The sequence below is a fragment of the Bos taurus genome, chromosome 22 (genome assembly GCF_002263795.3).
Source record: "Bos taurus isolate L1 Dominette 01449 registration number 42190680 breed Hereford chromosome 22, ARS-UCD2.0, whole genome shotgun sequence".
Lineage (NCBI taxonomy): Eukaryota > Metazoa > Chordata > Mammalia > Artiodactyla > Bovidae > Bos > Bos taurus.
In genome coordinates this window covers 11,074,026-11,092,130 of record NC_037349.1, presented here as the reverse complement: position 1 = coordinate 11,092,130, position 18,105 = coordinate 11,074,026, and the positions used below count along the sequence as shown (strand labels likewise).

General features: G+C 46.6%; 1 protein-coding gene and 1 pseudogene across 1 annotated transcript in view; both read right to left on the bottom strand.

Annotated features, from left to right (window-relative positions):
* Positions 1–18,105, bottom strand: part of ITGA9 (integrin subunit alpha 9) — a 361,696-nt gene that overhangs the window by 177,970 nt on the left and 165,621 nt on the right. The window contains exon 16 of the mRNA NM_001192718.2: positions 9,736–9,885. Within this exon, the coding sequence (NP_001179647.1) occupies positions 9,736–9,885 (150 nt within the window). The remainder of the gene's footprint in view (positions 1–9,735; positions 9,886–18,105) is intronic.
* On the bottom strand, positions 6,850–9,725 carry LOC107131653 (ATP synthase subunit d, mitochondrial-like; annotated as a pseudogene).

The window sequence follows — 18,105 nt, the reverse complement described above, 5'->3', positions numbered from 1 at the left end:
TTCCCTTTAGGTCATGGAGGAGGTGGGGGTTGAACACAATGAATTCAGTTCAGGTTACATCTTGCTCTGAACCAGAGCACAGAGGCTGGAGCTAGCTGTGTTTTTCTCACAAAGCTGTGGCCACCAAGGCCTAAAGAACCTTGGATGCATGTGATGGCTCAATGGCTGCCCTGGTCAAGACTGACTTCAAAGTAGCAGGTCTCCCAGCTGCTTAAGCCTTGTAGGGCCCCTTTTCTCTCACCAAAATCTGCACTGGAAAAAAAAAAAATGTTCCCTAATGATCCAGCAGGAAGTAAGATTCTTAGTCTATCCCAGCTGTCACGTTCAGAGGAGGATCAGTTTCTTGGAGTTGGTGATATTAGCTTTAAAATATATACGATCATTGACATAGGTTAGACACTGTTTATAGGGTTGTTATGGCAACCAAGTCCCATGCTGAGACCTGAAAAACAGGACAATTGGATTGCGTGGGAATTAATGCTTTTCAAATCCCACCCCAAGGCTATTTGTAAGCTAAAATGAGTGAGACATTTCCTGATGAAAATCTGACTTTGTAGAGGATCTCTGCCTGGACAACAGGAGGGACATTTCTGAACTGTAGTTCCTCTCATTGTCCCACGTAAGTTCCCAGAGGTCCCAGCTATACGTAACTCACAGCTGCAGCCCCCAGCACCTAGCACAGTATTAAACATGCGTGTATATGTAAACGCCATGACCTGAGTGTAAAAGGTTTCTCTTTCCCAATTCTGTTTTAATGCTTTTTCCAGAATCCAAAGTCATCCTTGAAAGTGAAAGAAAGTGTTAGTTGCTCAGTCATGTCTGCCTCTTGGCAACCCCATGGACTGTAGCCCATTAGGCTCCTCTCTCCATGGGATTCTCCAGGCAAGAACACTGGCGTGGGTTGCCATTTCCTCCTCCAGGGAAAGTTGTCCTTAATGTGGCACATTAAAGAGCTCAGGGTGGTCCCAGGAATTTCAGCTCTATTGATTCCTGTACCCAAATAACTTAGCTTGGTATTTAAAAGCAGGTCATGTAGACAGACTTGCTTTCCAAAGAATAGCATGTCCACAAAAATAAAGACAAATACTTTATAAAATTAAAGTTGAGAAACTCTTTCTATCTCAGGGTCTATATAAATTGTCCTTTCAGATTTTGAAATCATGGGAGGAGTCCTGTTGGTCTCCCTCTAAACAACTCACATGGTACAGATTTTGCTTCATGCCCTGCCTACCTCCATACCCCCTACTCTGTGGAAAACCTGGACGGAATAAATGCTTCTCTCTTTGGGAACCCTTTGGTTTACATCATGGCCCTATGGTTGGAAGAAAACCCCCTGCTGCCTGAAGGCAACATTTTGATGATCTAGTTCAAACCCTGTGATAACTGAGTGGGCAGTGGAGCTGCTCAGGGAGGTCCTGCCCACCTGGGTCTGCATCTGGCCTCTGGACCTTCCCAGTGCCCTTTCCAGGTCCACCTGGGACTGGGAGGCCTTTTCCACATCACATTTCATGTCCCTCTACAACCTCAGTGTCAACTCTTCTCTAGGGATCTCCTACTCCCCCCTTCCCCAGGACCAGAATTTCTTTCTTTTCCTCTTCTTCTGTGCGTGCACGCATGCACTAAGTCACTTCAGTCACGTCCGACTCTTTGCAGCTCCGTGGACTGTAGCCCCTGGGATTCTCCAGGCAAGAACACTAAAGTGGGTTGCTGTGCCCTTCTCTAGGGAATCTTCCCAACCCAGGGATCGAACCTGCATCTCCCGCATTGGCAGGTGCGTTCTTTACCACTAGTGCCACCTGGGAAGCCGCCTTCTCTTTTTGAAGGGCCGTAATTTCTTTGCCTGGATTTTTATCTTGGAATCATTTTGAGTTCTATGTTTCTTTCTTTTTCTTTTTTTTTTAAAGAAAGTTACTGTTAATTAGTCACAAGATGCAGAAAACAGAACCAATGATTTCAAGGAAAAGGGCTGGTGCTGTCAGAGGAAAGGAAGACTATGCTGTTGCTGCTGCTGCTAAGTCGCTTCAGTCGTGTCCGACTCTGTGCGACCCCAGAGACAGCAGCCCACCAGGCTCCCCCGTCCCTGGGATTCTCCAGGCAAGAACACTGGACTGGGTTGCCATTTCCTTCTCCAATGCATGAAAGTGAAAAGTGAAAGTGAAGTCGCTCAGTCGTGTCCGACTCTTCAAGACCCCATGGACTGCAGCCTACCATGCTCCTCCATCCATGGGATTTTCCAGGCAAGAGTACTGGAGTGGGGTGCCATTGCCTTCTCCAGAAGACTATGCTAGCCAGGTTCTAAAAGCCACTGAGTCAGAGGTAGTCAGGCATTTAGAAACGAGAAAGATGGCTTCAAGCTGGAGAAGATTCCTCTCCTCTCTGCAAGAAACTCACCTGAATGGGCCCCAGGCATCAGTTCAAGTAGCAAGAGTCTGGCCTTTGATTCCCTGAGTCATCTCAGAAGATAATGAGAAAGGGGCTAGGATTTCTTCCCCAGTTAGAGACTGTCCACTGGACGTGCACCCTCGCTTGTTTACACATGCACTCCATGTGCTTGTGGGGGAGGTTTTCAATAAGGCAGGACAGAACAGAAGAAATCTTTACAGGCTAAAGATTTGGGGGAAGCCATTATTTTATTCACTTTATTTTCCACTAAATTCAACTGGTGACTGAACATACAGCCTGGCCTCTGACAGTACGCATGTCCTCTCCTCTGCTCTTTGGATTAACCCTGACGGGAAGCCTGAGCTGCAGACACAGCCAGACATCCTGATCAGACGCTGAACTACACACTTGTTCTCCTCACATGTACCCGAAACTAGATGGTTTTCCCATACATTTCATCATGGTGCTGTTTCTGAAAAGATTAGCCAGAAGCTGATGCCAAACAGATGATGCCTATAAAAGTAGGACTGATCTGGCTGAAACAGGGAGGAAGGTGGACACCTCCTCCTCTAACACACCTCCTCCTCCTCCACTGGGCCAGCCTGCTCCCCTGAATCCAGGTGTGGGCACACCCCAGGCTGGATGGTCTCTGATACCTGTCCAGCTCTGATGTCTGGAAGTTCCTCTGTTCTCTCCTCCCTGCCAACCTCTCAACTTTCCTTTCTTCTGCACAGACTTTGTATATGATAATGAAAATAGTCCTTCTAGCTGCAAGTAACGGCATTTGAAGCCAGTTAGGCACCTCAGCCAGGAAAGCATTACCTAATGTCCAGGCTGAACAAACAGTGAGTTTTCACGGGCACAGTGCTGGCACCCAATACATCCTGGCACTGAGGGGCTGGGGTGGGAGGTCCAGATGGTGATGGTTTCCAGCACAATGGAGGTTCAGAGTTCATGGCTTTGACGTAGCAAAATGTTAATATTAGAGTAAAACAGCTCACCTTTCCCTTGAAAGATGACAAAGTGAGTATTCCTAACACAGCCAATGCTTTTGGTTTCACCAGCCATATCTCCTTCATTGTAGTCTTTGGAAAAAAATATACTCACACACGCACAAATGTGTTGTGGTGTAGGAAGATCGTCCTAAATCGCACACCAGGCTCTCTTGCCTGGGAGGAATTCTTAGAGAGTTCACGGAGCATATACAGAGCTTTGCTGAATCTGTAGTGGAGACATTCTGATATGACGTCCACACTCCACAGGAGGACCCAGCCTTGTGCTCCCTCAGAAGGGCTCTCTTCACTGAGATAGGTTTACTCAACCTCTGTGAGTCAGGCAGTGCTAGGTATTGGGGATCAATAGCCAAAATCAAAGTGTTACCTAATCTGGGTCCTAATCTGGAGGCTCTGGGGGAGAATCTGCTTCCAGGCTTATTCAGGTTATTGGAAGAATTCATTTCCCTGTGGTTGTAGGACTGAGGTCCCCATTTCCTTGCTGACACTCATCAGGGAGCCTCTCCCGGCCTCTCAAGGCTGTCTGCATTCCTTGTCAAGTTGCACCTCCATCTTCAAAGCCAACAATGACAGGCTAAGTTCTTCTCAAGCTTCAGATCTCTCTGACCTTCTGTTCTACCACCTTCCTCCTTCCTCCAAGTGGAGAAAGATCAGGCCTGGCTGGATATTCCAGAATACCCTCCCTAGTGTAAAGCCCATAACCTTAGTTATACCTGCAAAGTCCCTTTGCCATGTAATGCATCATATTCACAGATTCCAGGAATGAGGGTGTGGACATCTTTAGGGTCCATTCTGTCTACTGCAGTGGGTGGCCTGGAAGCCCAGCTCCGACTAGGTCCCTTTGGGGTCCTCCTGAGGAAACCTGAGAGCAGTTATCATTTCCAAAGCTCTACTCTGTGTACAGGTGGGAAACGAGGGCCTCTGTCATTGCCACTAGTATGCTCATCTGGAGGGGGGACATAAGGGCCCCCATGATAGTCTTGCTTCTTTCCCAGCACACAGGCCAGGAGGCTTCCCAGGACTGTTCCACCTTCTTTCAGCAGCTGAGACCCTCTAGCAACTATGAGTATATCAGACAGGACCTTCATGAACTGACCTGCAAGAACTTCCTGGGGCTGCTACGAGAGCTCCTTAGTGCCCCGTCACCCCCACCGGCCCCCCACTCCGCCCCTGGCCCAGGCAGACTGTCTCAAGAAGATGTGATCATCTCCTGTTCCCTACAAGACCAATCAAGTCTAACTCCCTGGTCAGTAACCAGATAGCCTTAGATTGTCTGACTATACCTCCAGCCCTGAAGGCCCATCTCGTTCCCCTCACTTCAGCCACATGGAAGACTATTAGCATCCATCAGTCCCTTCTCTGTTCGTCAAACCTCTCCAGTCCCAAGTATCCAAATCCTACTTCCTCCATGAATCTCCCTCCAATTCTCCCTTCTGCAGAGTTGTTGTTGTTCAGTCTCTTAGTCATGTCCAACTCTTTGTGACCCCATAGACAGTAGCATGCCAGGCTCCTCTGTTCTCCACTATCTCTGGGAGTTTGCTCAAATTTATGTCCATTGAGTTGGAGCATCTTCAGTTGGAAGAGGTCTCGGAGTGAAATTCACACACATTAGTCTGAATCTGGCTTTCTGTTCTATATATGTTATTCTTATAGTCTCTAAGTCTACTAGTACAGCAAAGTTTCATTTATCTTTTTATCCAGGTCTTACATGTAGCAGACATTCAGTTAACTGAACTGCTCTTAGATTTATAGTTCTTTTAAATACCCTTCTGACTAATGGATAAAACACTTGTTGTTACTTTTATATCAAATATTTCTTGAGGAGACAGACAGGCAGGTCTCTGCTTTCCTTATAATTTTAAGGTGGAAAAATACACTCAACAGACTGTACGTCCTACAGAGGTTTTCAGGGTAAGGTGCCAATATCCCGAGTGCCCAGAATCCCAATCCATCCTCAGCATTGGTGGCAACCCCACTGTTCACTCAGACAGCCTAGCACCTACCCTGGAGGCCATTTTCTCCCAAGGCTGTTCTTCACCCTGCAGAGGGAAGGTCTGGCCTCCTGCCTGCCTCACTCACTCCTACTCTCTGCCAAAAGCCTGGGATCCATCAGTAAGCCTGCACTTAACATGCTTTAGTCACTGACTACATGTTATATCCACTGTCTGTGCACTTATTCCACCTGAACTAGACCATCAGTGGGGGAAGACTCTTGACTCTAAAAGATCGCCATAATTTAACCTGCTCCATTGTGCAATCCTGTGCACCAGCATGGGTTTGGTGCCTTTTCGCTGAAGAGACTATGGCACTTACATTTTAATGTTATCTGGCAAAATGAAGAGCTCCAGTGAGCTTACTCCTTCCTGTGAAAGAGGTCAGATGCTCTTTGTGGACCTCTCACATATACACAAGTCAAAAAACAGCTCTGCTTCCCACAGTGGGCCTAGCTCTCAGAATGTTTCTTCCCCTTAAACTGAGCCAACATCTGGAAGACACATGGAGGAAGATCATTAAATTATCTTATATATATATATATATATTTTTTTAATCAGGAAAAGGAGTAAAGCAAAGATCACTCTCCCCAATTTTTTTCTCAGGCTCCTAGACAATCTTCTCAATCTAAGGACAATATTTTTCTTTCATTTTCAACCAAAGAATCACATGGTTAAAATAATAACCTTCTACCCCACACCTCTCTATACTGGGTCCTCCTCTCAGGAGGAACCACTATTACCCATTGTGGTTATGTCCCTTTATGTTTCTTTGGATGGTTATTTCCATGTCCCTAGAAAATTCCTAGAAAATTAGTAGTATCAATCCTATTTCTTCTTGATTTATCGGATTTAGACATTATTTCACTGAATTCCTTCCATGATAGATAAAAATTTAACTCACCTACATAAAGGTCCCCTCCCACCATTCACCTTCCTAGTTTTGATAGGTAGGTAGTTACTCTTAGCTCTTCTACTGTCTCAGTTGTTAACTGCATCAGACTCACCTAATCAGTCTGTTAAAACCGAGGTTTCTGGGATCCACCCCATGAGTTTCTAATTCAAAGGGTCAGGAGTGGGACCCAGGACTTTTCTTTTCTGACATTATCCCAAGGGAGGCTGATACTGCTGGCTGGGTGGCCACACTTTATGAAGCACTGCTTTACTGGTAACCTTTGCAATTCTTTTTTGCTATGTAATCATTTTTAATGTCCAGAGTTTGCAATTCAAGGGCCAGAGCTTTCTCCCAGACTTAAGCTTGCTACTGCTGCTAAGTCACTTCATTCGTGTCCGACTCTGTGCGACCCCACAGACAGCAGCCCACTAGGCTCCTCTGTCCCTGGGATTCTCCAGGCAAGAATAGTGGAGTGGGTTGCCATTTCCTTCTTCAATGCATGAGAGTGAAAAGTGAAAGTAAAGTTGCTCAGTCGTGCCCGACTCTTAGTGACCCCATGGACTTGAGCTTATAAGCTCTAAATTGGCTTGTGAGGCCAGTAGGGGTACTTCTTCTTGTCTAATTTGGTTTCTGGGAAGACTTCAATTCAAGTTCTCAATAGTCATTTAATCAAATGGAAGTATGTTCCTCATCTTCTCCAGCTCTTTCTCATAATTCTAAATCCTGGTCTTTGAAAGAGACAAAAACTCAGCACAACTTTTTACATCTTCTTTTTCTTCAGCGTCCACCTGGGCAGTATATTTATCCTCTGGTACAGGAACGTTCAGGGCATTAAACTTCTCCTCAAAGTCATCCATCAAGCCAGCCTTTGCCATGTTGGCCTTGGAGTAAACCCAGTCGATAGCAGATGGCTTCTCAGGCAGAGTAGCCAACCTGGAGGTGAGCATCTCATTCCAGGACTTGAAGGAGTTAGTCACGGCCTTCCGGTTTGGGGGGGTGATCTCCCCGAAAGCTACCCAGTCAATGGTTTTTAGAGCAAGTTTCTGTCCAGCCATCTTGAGATCCTTTACTGACCTGGGTACCCTTTGAAATTTTAAGTAATAAACAGCTTTTTACAGTTTCATCAGGTTTTACAATATCTTTGGCTCACTAATTTAAAAAATTAAGATATTAAAACAACTTTTGTTGTCCTATATTAAACTCTAAATACTGAACACCAATGAACAGTGCTAGTATTATGGCCTCATGATTGCTGTTCACAGCAGAGCCAAGACAAATGTCATGATTACAAATCCTCCTCTACACAGGTACAAAGTTAAATGACCAGAAAACTCAACTTTTACTTAAGGGGCAATGTTTCTAGTATTAAGATCCTTCTCTTCCATATGCTGTTCTACTGGCTTCACATCCTACCATGCTTTGTTTTATATTGAACCATGACATATTAGCCATATTTTTACTTTTCTGGGAGTTTTTGATTGCCTTCATTTTTTGTATCCATAGAAAACATACATTCTACCTACACTGTGTCCTGATTATTTGCTGCTTTCTTATTATTCTGTCTATGGCTGGCTTCATTCTTCTCAAAGTTCATTAATCCTTTGCTCTAAACTGATCAACTGTTTTTTAGACATGCTGCACAACTGTAATCCTGGAATTTCTTATCATTGGACTTCTAAGAGTTTGTTCTCACATTCAACTTTTTGCTCCTTCTAGCTGTCACCCTTTTTTCTTGGAGTGCATCTTAGGTAACTTCCTTGGAAAGGTTACCAGGGATGTAAACTTTCTGGGTAGTTGCTTGTCTGAATAATGACTTTATTTCAACTTGATTTTATTTCATACTTGACTTTTAGGCTACGTATAAAACCCTAGTTTCAAAATCACCTTTTCTCAGAGCTTTGAAGCCCTTATTTCACATACGCTAGTTTCCAATCTTACTAACAAGAAGTCTAATGGATTACTTAGCGTGACTCTAATTATGTTGGGAGAGGACATATATTCCCCACTATCACCATCCTGTACTCTTTGTCATGGAAGCATTAAGAATTTTCCTTATGTCTTAGGCGTAGTGACATTTCAAAATGATGTACCTAGGATACTTTGGGTTTATCCTGCTTGCAAGCTGGTGGGTCCTTAAAAAAAAAGTCTCTCTAATTTTGGGAGAACTGTCCACAGCTAGAGAGAGTCTCCTTCAAGGATGGTTACAATCCCCCATAGTCAGTCATACAATCCCCCATAGTTCCACCCCCCACAGTCAGCCAACAGCTGACTAATAAGGGTACAAAGGGTCAGCCCCTTCCCCTCAAGGAGAGGATGGCTCTTCGGTGTAATTTATGCTCCAGAGCTCCCAGCCTCAGGCCAAAGCTAGACTTTGCCCAAGAGCACATCCTTGCTCACCCTCCTCCCTTTCCTTCCAGATTTCTCTAAGAACACCAACTCATTAGACCAAGTGCTCCCAAACCCCTGTTTCAGGCACTGCTTCTGGGGAACCTGACCCAAAACCACATGAGACAGACTTTGGGAGAAAATGGGGACATCTTGGTAAAAATCTTATATCTCGAACTCCAAACTCTTCTCTGTGGTTCTATTTACAAGTCTCATCTGCAAGGCGTGGGTCATGATCTGCTAGTTTTCCCACAAGTTCAGAGCAGTCAGAACTATGGAGGGTGGGGCTGGTGAGAGGTTCCACAGCTTTGTCCCCACCCCACCCAGGAGTCTGGTTTAGCCAAAAAACAGTTTTGTCTGACCTTCCCCAGGTCCTGGATCTGTGATGATCTTGGGTGTTAGAGAAAGATTTAGACTCAGACCTGGGATCGCAGATTTCGTGCATATTTCCTGCAACAGAGTCAGCACCGCACATCTTCCAGATTGCTTGGGGCAGACAGGCCAGTGCTGCGACGTGGTGTTAGCTCATGGCTCACTCCTACTCCATATGGTCTTGTACAGGCTGCATCCCATATAGCTCCTCCACACAGCAGCACAGCCGAGAATCTGCTGAGCTCGGGGAGGATGGTGACAGCCTGCACTCATGGTGCTTTGCCTTCCAAAGACAACTGAGCTGAGCTTTCTCAACTCAACCACCAATTCTAACAAGAGGAAGTTCTTGCTTCATCACCCACTCACAGTCCCATCAATAAAACCTGTATGTAGAGCACTCACTAGGTACTGATCTGAGCTCTAGAAATGCTGCAGGAAAAGGATGCAAGTGAGGAGACCAAGCTGCCAGTTCATGACCTCAAAGGGATCATCATTTTCTAATTGTTTGGGAATCAATGAGTTTAAATCACATGGTTATTAGACACAACCCTCCAAATCATACATTTCAGCATTTTGCAGATCAGGAAAGGGAGGCCCAGGAGGGGGTGTGCCCAGCCTTGGGCTCCCATGCCACCGGGGCCATTACTTGTACATGTGCACCTGCCACCTGGGGTCCCAACCATGAGTTTTCAGGTACCTGATTCTTCTGGGCAATCTTTTGTCCCTTTTTCCAGCGGAGCACGGGGGTTAGGGCTGGCAGCTCCTTCTCCTCCTCTCCCGTCACATGCTCGCCCAGGCTGTAGGCGGCCTCGAACACGATGGGGCTGATGACGTCCTGTACTCTCCGCTGAAACAATAAACACAAGGCACGTGAACGGCGGGCGCTGCTGACATGTGCAGAGCATTTCAACAGTTTACAAAGACCTTCCACACGGACCGCCCCGTGTGAGCCTCACAAACCACCCTTGTGAGACTGGATTTTATTGCTTTCATATTTTAAGATGAGGTAATGAGGCCAAGGGCAGTGACTGTCTTGTCCAAGGTCACTCCGCTAATAAGTGGGGGTTTTCCCACTCTACCTTGCATGGTGCGAAATCATGGTCTCTTTAGCATGTGGAAGACATTACCTTAGTCAGCTTCCAAATATTCTTATAAGCTAGTTGGCGGGCTGGCGAGCATCTGTACTCACAGTGCAGCACTAACCCTTCCAATCCATGGGGTTTTGATCATCAAAGCTCTTCTGAGTTGAGATAAATACAGATTCTGTGTTAGGGCAGGGGACCTGTAGACACTGGGGCCTGATGGCTTCCCAGCGCTGGGCTCCTTGGAGCCAGGGGTGAAGTCGGGCTTCAGGCCTGTGTTCTTTCCTTCAGACCCTAGGACTTCAAGAGCCAAGGGAGTGATAGGCTGATAGTCCCAGTGAGCACCGACAAGATGCCAGGCACTGTGCAAGGTGTTCTTGAGAGGTAAGGTGTGTGGCTTACCACACACCCAGAGCATGGGAGCTGGGCTTACTCCCCTCCATTGTATAATAAAGGGAAGATGAAGGCACAAGTTCCCCAGGCCACAAGGCTAATAAGGATTCTGAGTCACATCAGCTCAGTTCCTGGCCTTTCTGCTTCAGTCTGCTCCACTGCCTCCCCGGGACTCCGGCTCCCCCAGGCTCACAAGTTAGAGAGCGAGGCAGGAATAAAGCATTAGTTTCCCTGCATCCCTGGCCAGCACACACTATGGAAGGTGGGCTTTCAAGGGGAGCAGGGCAAATCTGAGAAGTAGCACCAATGAGCCACGTCTCCATTGCCTGCATCTGTCAAGGAGCCGGCAGGCAAGCAGGAGTGAGAGGCGCTAGGTGGGCGGGCAGAGGCCACCCAACCCCAAAGCCTCAAGCAGAGCCAAGGACTTCAAACTACACTCTGTGTAAAGTCTGGTGGAGTTGGAAGCAGGCGAGTGCAGTGTTCAAAACAGTAGAAAGTTTTAAAGTTCCCAAGAGGCACACAGTGAGGAGCTGGCTCATACCCCACCCCACCCTCCTGGATACCCAGTGCCACCCCAGAGGCAGACATGCCTATCGGTTTCAGGGCATCTGTCCAGTCTAAGCACATTTAGGTAAATGATGGCTGCACTTTGCTTTCCTTACTCAGCATGCATCCTGGAGGTGGTTCCAGGTTAGCACATAGAGCTACCCACCCCCACCCTTTTTTAACACAGAGTTGTTTTTTTTGTTTTTTTTTTTTCACAGAGGTCCTTACCCACCAGCATTTGGACTCAGAGCTGCTTAAATAAGTGAATGAATGGCAGCCCATCTGACCATTTGGTAGCAGCATTCTCCAAGATGGGTCTGTGAGCCTCAGTTCCCCGGGAAGGGGGTAAATGAAAGGGTCTGTGATCGAACAAGCTGGGGGGCAGGGGCACCAGGTTAAATAGAGGGGTTTGTGTCTTTTGTTTATGGTATGTTTTTACAGCAACTGCCTCCCAGAAAGAGTAGGGTGACCCCAGGTTTACTGGGGCACAGAACCCTGTGTTTCCTGGGAGTTCCATGGGGGTATGTATGTGGAACAGAGCATGTTCAGAGACATAGAAAATCTCCCACAGCAGCCCAGGAGAAGACATGGCATCCGAGCCAGAGTGGCATGGGAGAGGAAGCAGATGGGGCTGCTGAATGTGGGGCATGGGGGACAAATCACTCTAGGGATGGGAGTCTGAGTGACCAGGAGGTGGCTTATCTCTGTGCTCAGAAAAGCAATCAGCTGAGAAGAGATTCAATCATTTGCATAAATAAAACACAGGACTTCACAGGGGAGTGACAGGTGAGCCTTTGGGTAAGATACTTCCAGAAAATTCTCTCCAATTTCAGATTTTAGGAGCAGATCTTTAACACTCATGTCCTTTCCAGGAGGAAAACACCTACCTGGGATCCAGGTGCCTACTGACTGACTCTCCAAAACAGAATTTAAAGTCTGGGTGCAGAGAACAGTGAATGAGTGCAGTCTTAATGTTCTCACAGATAAATGCTCCAGTGTTTCTTTAAGAATGACTGCCTTAAGGTTCTGCATTTAAATCCTTCATGTCAAAAGAAGTCAGTTATTACATGATGCTATTCTTGTGGGAGGAACGGAGGATGGGGCTGGGGGAGGCAGAAGTCACTGAATGTTTCCTGGCTACCACATGTATTCTAGAAACTGGGCCAACCTCTCCCCCAGACATCCTTTTACTTAATCCACACAATACCTGAGCTGGTGGTCTGCGTTGCTCCCATTTTACAGATGAGATAAACAGAGGCCCCAGAGCTCAAATAAATTGTGCTTCACCCTCAAACCAGTAAGTGACAGAATTGGACTCATTCTTAGAACCAGAAGCAAAATTGCTTTCCTTGAAGTCGTCACGTGCTGTTTAAAAAACATCCCAATTGTTCTGACCTCACCTTGAAATATTACTTAACTACTTAGGGGGACACAGGCCAAGAAAGAAATGTCCCTCATTCCGGGAAGAATGTGAATAAATGACAAATAACTAATTAACAGGGACTTTGCATGAGGGCTATTTCTAAATGTGCAGCCATTCAAGCCATGACCGATGTGGAGAGAAGTCCTAGTTGAGGAACAGCTATTTGGGGTGAGTGATGAACTATGACATCTAGGGGTGCAGATGCTGTGCTCTGGCACTAACTGCATGAGTCAGTTTTAACTAAGATGTCTGAGAAACACCTTCTTATGACATGTCCCAAAAGCTCTGTGCAGAAGGGTCCTACCCCACACTGAGCTGCGGGTGGAGGCAGGGGAGGGCATGGCAAATAGAAATGAGCCGGCACTCCCCAAAGAACAGCCCTTCTTGCCCACACTGTGCTTGGTTTTATCCGAGCTGCAAAAGAAAGGTGGCAGCACCATTTTCATGGCTTCCTTTGCATTTCCGGAAGCACAGCTTCCCTCAGGTCAGCACTGCATTGAAGTGAAGGGACCCCTTAGACGGAGGTTTACGGTTTAGGCGCAGACCCTCATCACTGAAATTTTTTTACTGCTTGAAAATATTCACCACGACACACTAAAACTTCCCAAGCTGAATACACACCTATTCTGACAGACCAAAAGCCAACAATCCACCTCTTTTCTGGGAAAAATCTACTGTAGTCTCCTGTTCTGAAAACTGAAGGAGGCTGCACAGAAAAGAAACCTCAGACTGGTGGCAGATTTTGCAGCGGCTGAGGTTTTATAGGGAACTTGACATGCGTGCAATTCGAAATTTATTGGGTGCTTACTTTACGCCAGGCAACGGGCTGGCCCCAGGGAGACAGCCCTTGAAGGCAACAGGCAGGCAGTGATGACCTAGTCGCATAGGATAGAGGCGGCTTTGGGAGCACAAGCAGGGTACCCGAGCTGGACTAAGGGCTGTCGGGCTTCTCAGAGGAGGTGCTCCTGGACTCAGCAGACAGACAGACGTCAGCCAGAGAGCAGGCATGGCCGGTACACACAGCAGGGGGAGAGGCCACAGCCATCCAGTGGATTACATGTGTTCTGCAAAGGTGGGAAGATCAGGCTTGTGGGCAGGTGGGAGGAGAGATGCTAAAGCAGGGATCAGATTTCAGGGGGACTTACAGCGTGTGTTGATTTCGATCTAAACTCTAGGCAGAGCTGGCAGGTAGGTAAGGTGATGTAAGAGGCTGTGTTACAGAAAAATCCCTCTGGTTTCTCGGATGGAGGGGTGAGACTGAGGTAGGGAGGCCAGCAAGGACACTGTTACAGAAAGATCCCTCAGGCTGTAGCATGGAAGTGGACTGATGGGTGCAGGTCTGCTGGGTTCAGTATAAACAGGGGCCCCAGGGGAAAATGTGTATGCTAAGTCACCACCGTTGCATCTGACTCTTCATGAGCCCATGGACGGTATCCTGCCAGGCTCCTCTGTCCATGGAATTTCCAGACAAGAATACTGGAGTGGGCTGCTATTTCCTAATCCAGGGCATATTCCTGACCCAGTGATCAAACCCGCATCTCTTTACTTCTCGACACCTGCACTGGCAGGCGGATTCTTTCCCACTAGTAAGTACCACCTTGGAGGGCTTCCCAAGTGGCGCTAGTGGTAAACAACCTGCCTGCCAATGCAGGAGACAGAAAAGACCTGGGTTCCATCCCTGGGTTGGGAAGACTCCCTGGAGGAGGGCATGGCAACCCACTCCAGTATTCTTGCCTGGAGAATCCCATGGACAGAGGAGCCTGGTGGGCTATGGTCCACAGGGTTGCAAAGAGTCAGATGTGACTGAAGCGACTTAGCACACACCAATACATGAACCACCTGTATTGGGAAGAGGACCAAGCCGGGACATAGCAGGGGGACAGGAAGCAGCGGAGGGAGATGACTGGAGTTTGGTGAGGAGAGGTGGGGGATGAGAGAGAACCCATGGAAGATGCCCCCCGGTGGACCTGGTAGCCTCTCATCACCACGGGGAACCACGAGAGGGAATGGGTGTCTAAGTCATTCAGCAGTGAACCTACTGAGTTTTGTTACAACACAGAAATCCTCTTCTCACCTCCAGATGCCAACTCCACAAAGCATCTCCCAGAATACATTGATTTGGGCCTAGAACCCCAGGCTTCCTTTCTCTTCCACAAACTTGGTCCCCTGTTCCAGCCTCCCCATCAATGGCCCATCCAAACTCACTACAGACCCTCTGTCTACACTGTGAGCTTGTCCACTTATCCTCCCAGGGATGGGCTTTGCTTTCCTTTGAATTACACCTTCCTCCTCCCTTGGCGCACCTCACACACAGAGCTGCTGTGTTGGGGCCCTGAGAAAGGACCACAGGGCCCAGGAGAGTCTGCTGACAACAGCAAGGGAGACTCTTAAGGAAACGTAACTGAGGACCCCCATTCCTTCATGGGGAGCTCTTCTTTGCTGTTCAAGCTTTTCCTTGTCATTCATGACCTTGCTCTGAAAATGAAATCGAACTAACTCAGAAGAAATCGAAGTATACCCCACCAGGGTATACTTGTGACTGGTAGGGGCCAGCCACACAAAGATCCCACCAGAGGAGAGGACCCTCTGCCCTGTTATCCTAGGGCATCTAGGCTATTGTGAGAGTCAGAAGTCCCAAAGTCTTCTGTCTCCTTTACTCGTGGAACCAGGTAATTTTCCCTGGTGAGTATAAGGAGTGTCAAAGCTCCCGTTTACCTGGCTGATGGAAGATCCGCACCACTGTCTGGGGGACTCTATTGCAAGCCATGCCATGACCCAACACGAGTAGGACTCGAGCAGCACACACCTCTTGACCAGCCAGGTGAACTAGAAACCGACCTCACACTGCTTTTCTCCAAGAAATAAAGGGTTTTTATCCTCCTTAGCTAACTAGCAGCTATAGTAGTAAACTAAATGAAAATAGGAAGGGTTGGTTTTACTTTCAATTTGCAAATAACAGAGAAGGCCAACAAATAAGCAGCTAGCATTAAGCCAGATATTTGGTTTGGGAAAAACCCCCTATGGGTTTTTGTTTTTTTTAAAGGCCTCAGTACTTTTCTTTTTCCAAACATGATCTCTTTGTCCACTCCCTCCTGTATTCTTTCTCAGAATTCCTCTGCTCTCTACATCCAACTCTACTACTGCACACCCAACTCTACTGTCTATGATTACCTTGCAGGCAGTCCGAGAAATGAGAAGTCTTGGAGGTTGGAGGCCTTTTCTGTTCTCTCAATAATCATAACTATGAGAATGGTAGTTAAAGTGTTAGAGGACAGCCTAGAACTGTCACAAGCTTAAAGATTCCTCTAAAAGTAACTGAGGATTTTTGCATTTGTTAGTATTTTGCATTTATTATTAGTGATAATACTAATAGAGGGACTTGTCGAAGATCTACCATCCCACTGAGAACAACCAGAAAAGCCAGACAACACACACATACACACATAAACCTGTCTAAAGGTGTCAGGGAACTATCTAGGGTAGGGGTCCTCAATCAGACCACAGAGCAGGTGAGGGTGGACACAGCCTCTGTATTTATCTGTATTTATAGCTGCTCCCCCTCACTCGCAGGAAGGGCATATTACTGATAAATGTAATGTGCCTGAACCATCCCCAAACCATCCCCCCCACCCCTGGTCTGTGGAAAAACTGTCTTCCGTGGAACTGGTCCCTGCCACCAAAAAGCTTGGGGACTGGTGATGCAGGGAACTCTTTCCTTGTCTGTAAGAAGCCTGGAATAAGAGGCTGAGAATCTGTCTGTGAACTGGTTGCTAAAAGGTTGAGTTCTAGAGTTCTGAGTCCCTGGCAGTCTTATGAGTCTGTGAAGACAAACTTAAAGCTTAGAGCTACTAAAGGCAGCCAGGACTTGAGGATCGTGATTCTAAAGAGAAGAGAAGCATGTAACACCACGTTTGTTCTCAGGACATTGGTGGATTCCACAATGCGCAGGGTTATATGACTAAGAAACCAAGAAGGCAGGGGCCAAGGTGCTGAGAAGACAAGAGAAGCTGCAGTTAACTGCAGACTAGACACAGCAGCGAAGACCAGTGACTCAGAAGACAAGTCAACAGAAAATATGCAGAATGAAGCATGGGGAAGAAAGAGGACAGAAAATTCAGAAATGAAATTCAGAAAAGGCCACAGTGAAAGGCATGACATACTCAGAGTGATTTAGTAGTCTCTATAATTATATGAAACATCCAACCCAACGCCTAGCGTAGCAAAGGTGGGCAATAAATATTGGCTACTGTTATTTTTACCATAACCTTTAAAATGGCAATTTTGATATAAAAATCTGTGAAAACCACCCTGCTGCAAAATGAACAGTGCATGTCGCAAGGACCCATTTCACTAGGAAACAAGCTAAGGCCACATGTGGTTTCATTTAGAGTTCTAGAAATTAAAAAATAAACAAATGAAAATTTAAATTAACACCAAGGGATAAAATTCTGTAAGTTTCTCAACAAGATTAGAGACTTTAATTCTGACTACATACAACTTTGGTCTTCCCGGGGGGTGCTAGTGCTGAAGAACCCGCCTGACAATGCAGGAGACGTAGGAGACGAGGGTCCAGTCCCTAAGGCAGGAAGATCCCCTGGAGGAGGGCTTGGCAAAGAACTCCAGTATTCTTGCCTGCAGAATTGCCTGGACAGAGGAGCCTGGCGCGCTACAGTCCATAGGGTCACAAAAGCATGACTGAAGCAACTGAGCACGTGTGCCATACTACTTTATAGGTAATATCATATGGAAATGGATATCATCATCAGCCTGAAATGTATGATCCCCTGGTAAGCATCAGTGCCCAGGAAGGGCATGAAAGCATGCATTACTCTTTAAGTAACATATTTGCATAAATTATTCTGTTTATCTATGAAAATCACATAACCCCATTGGTGCTTTTTCCTCTTCAAAGATAAAACGATCTCTCCTTGGATACTTGAAAAGGTTTGTTTTTATATTTGAGAGTATGTGTGCAAAAGTGGGGATTGCTTATTTAGTCAACTTATATGTTTATATGTTTGGGGATTTTTTTTTTTCTGCATTCATTCCCAAAACATGCTAATGGGAGATCAGAACTTTTGACTTTGGAAACGATTTCCTAAGAGCATGACACATCCTTGTAGAATGTTCTTTGCAAAGAGACATGTTAATTATACCATAGATAACGCCATGTATCACTTGACAGCTAAGTGATACCACGTGGAACTGGCCCAGCCTGGAGATGATCCAGCTTTTGTGTCCTCCAGAGGAAACGGAATGCTGTCTTAGAATCTAACGCTCCTCCCTTCTTGTTTTAATTTTCTCTTCCTATCACCCATCTTCAAACCTCCAAGGTGGCTCTGATAAAGATATCTGGAGGTGAATATGAGAAGTCCATGGACAGAGAAGCCTGGTGGGCTACAGTCCACGGGGTCTCAAAGAGCCAGACACAACTGAGCAACAAATACTAACTAACTATGAAAATAACACAGAAGAAAAGGCTCCCAGTGTCACCAGCAAAAGAAATACGGCCGGAGTCTCCAGGCAGGCCTTCCTGCTCCACAACCCTCAGCCACAAGCCCTTCATCCAGCTGGCATGTCAGCCCCAATCCTCACGCTGGGACAGAAATGCCCTGAGACCCCC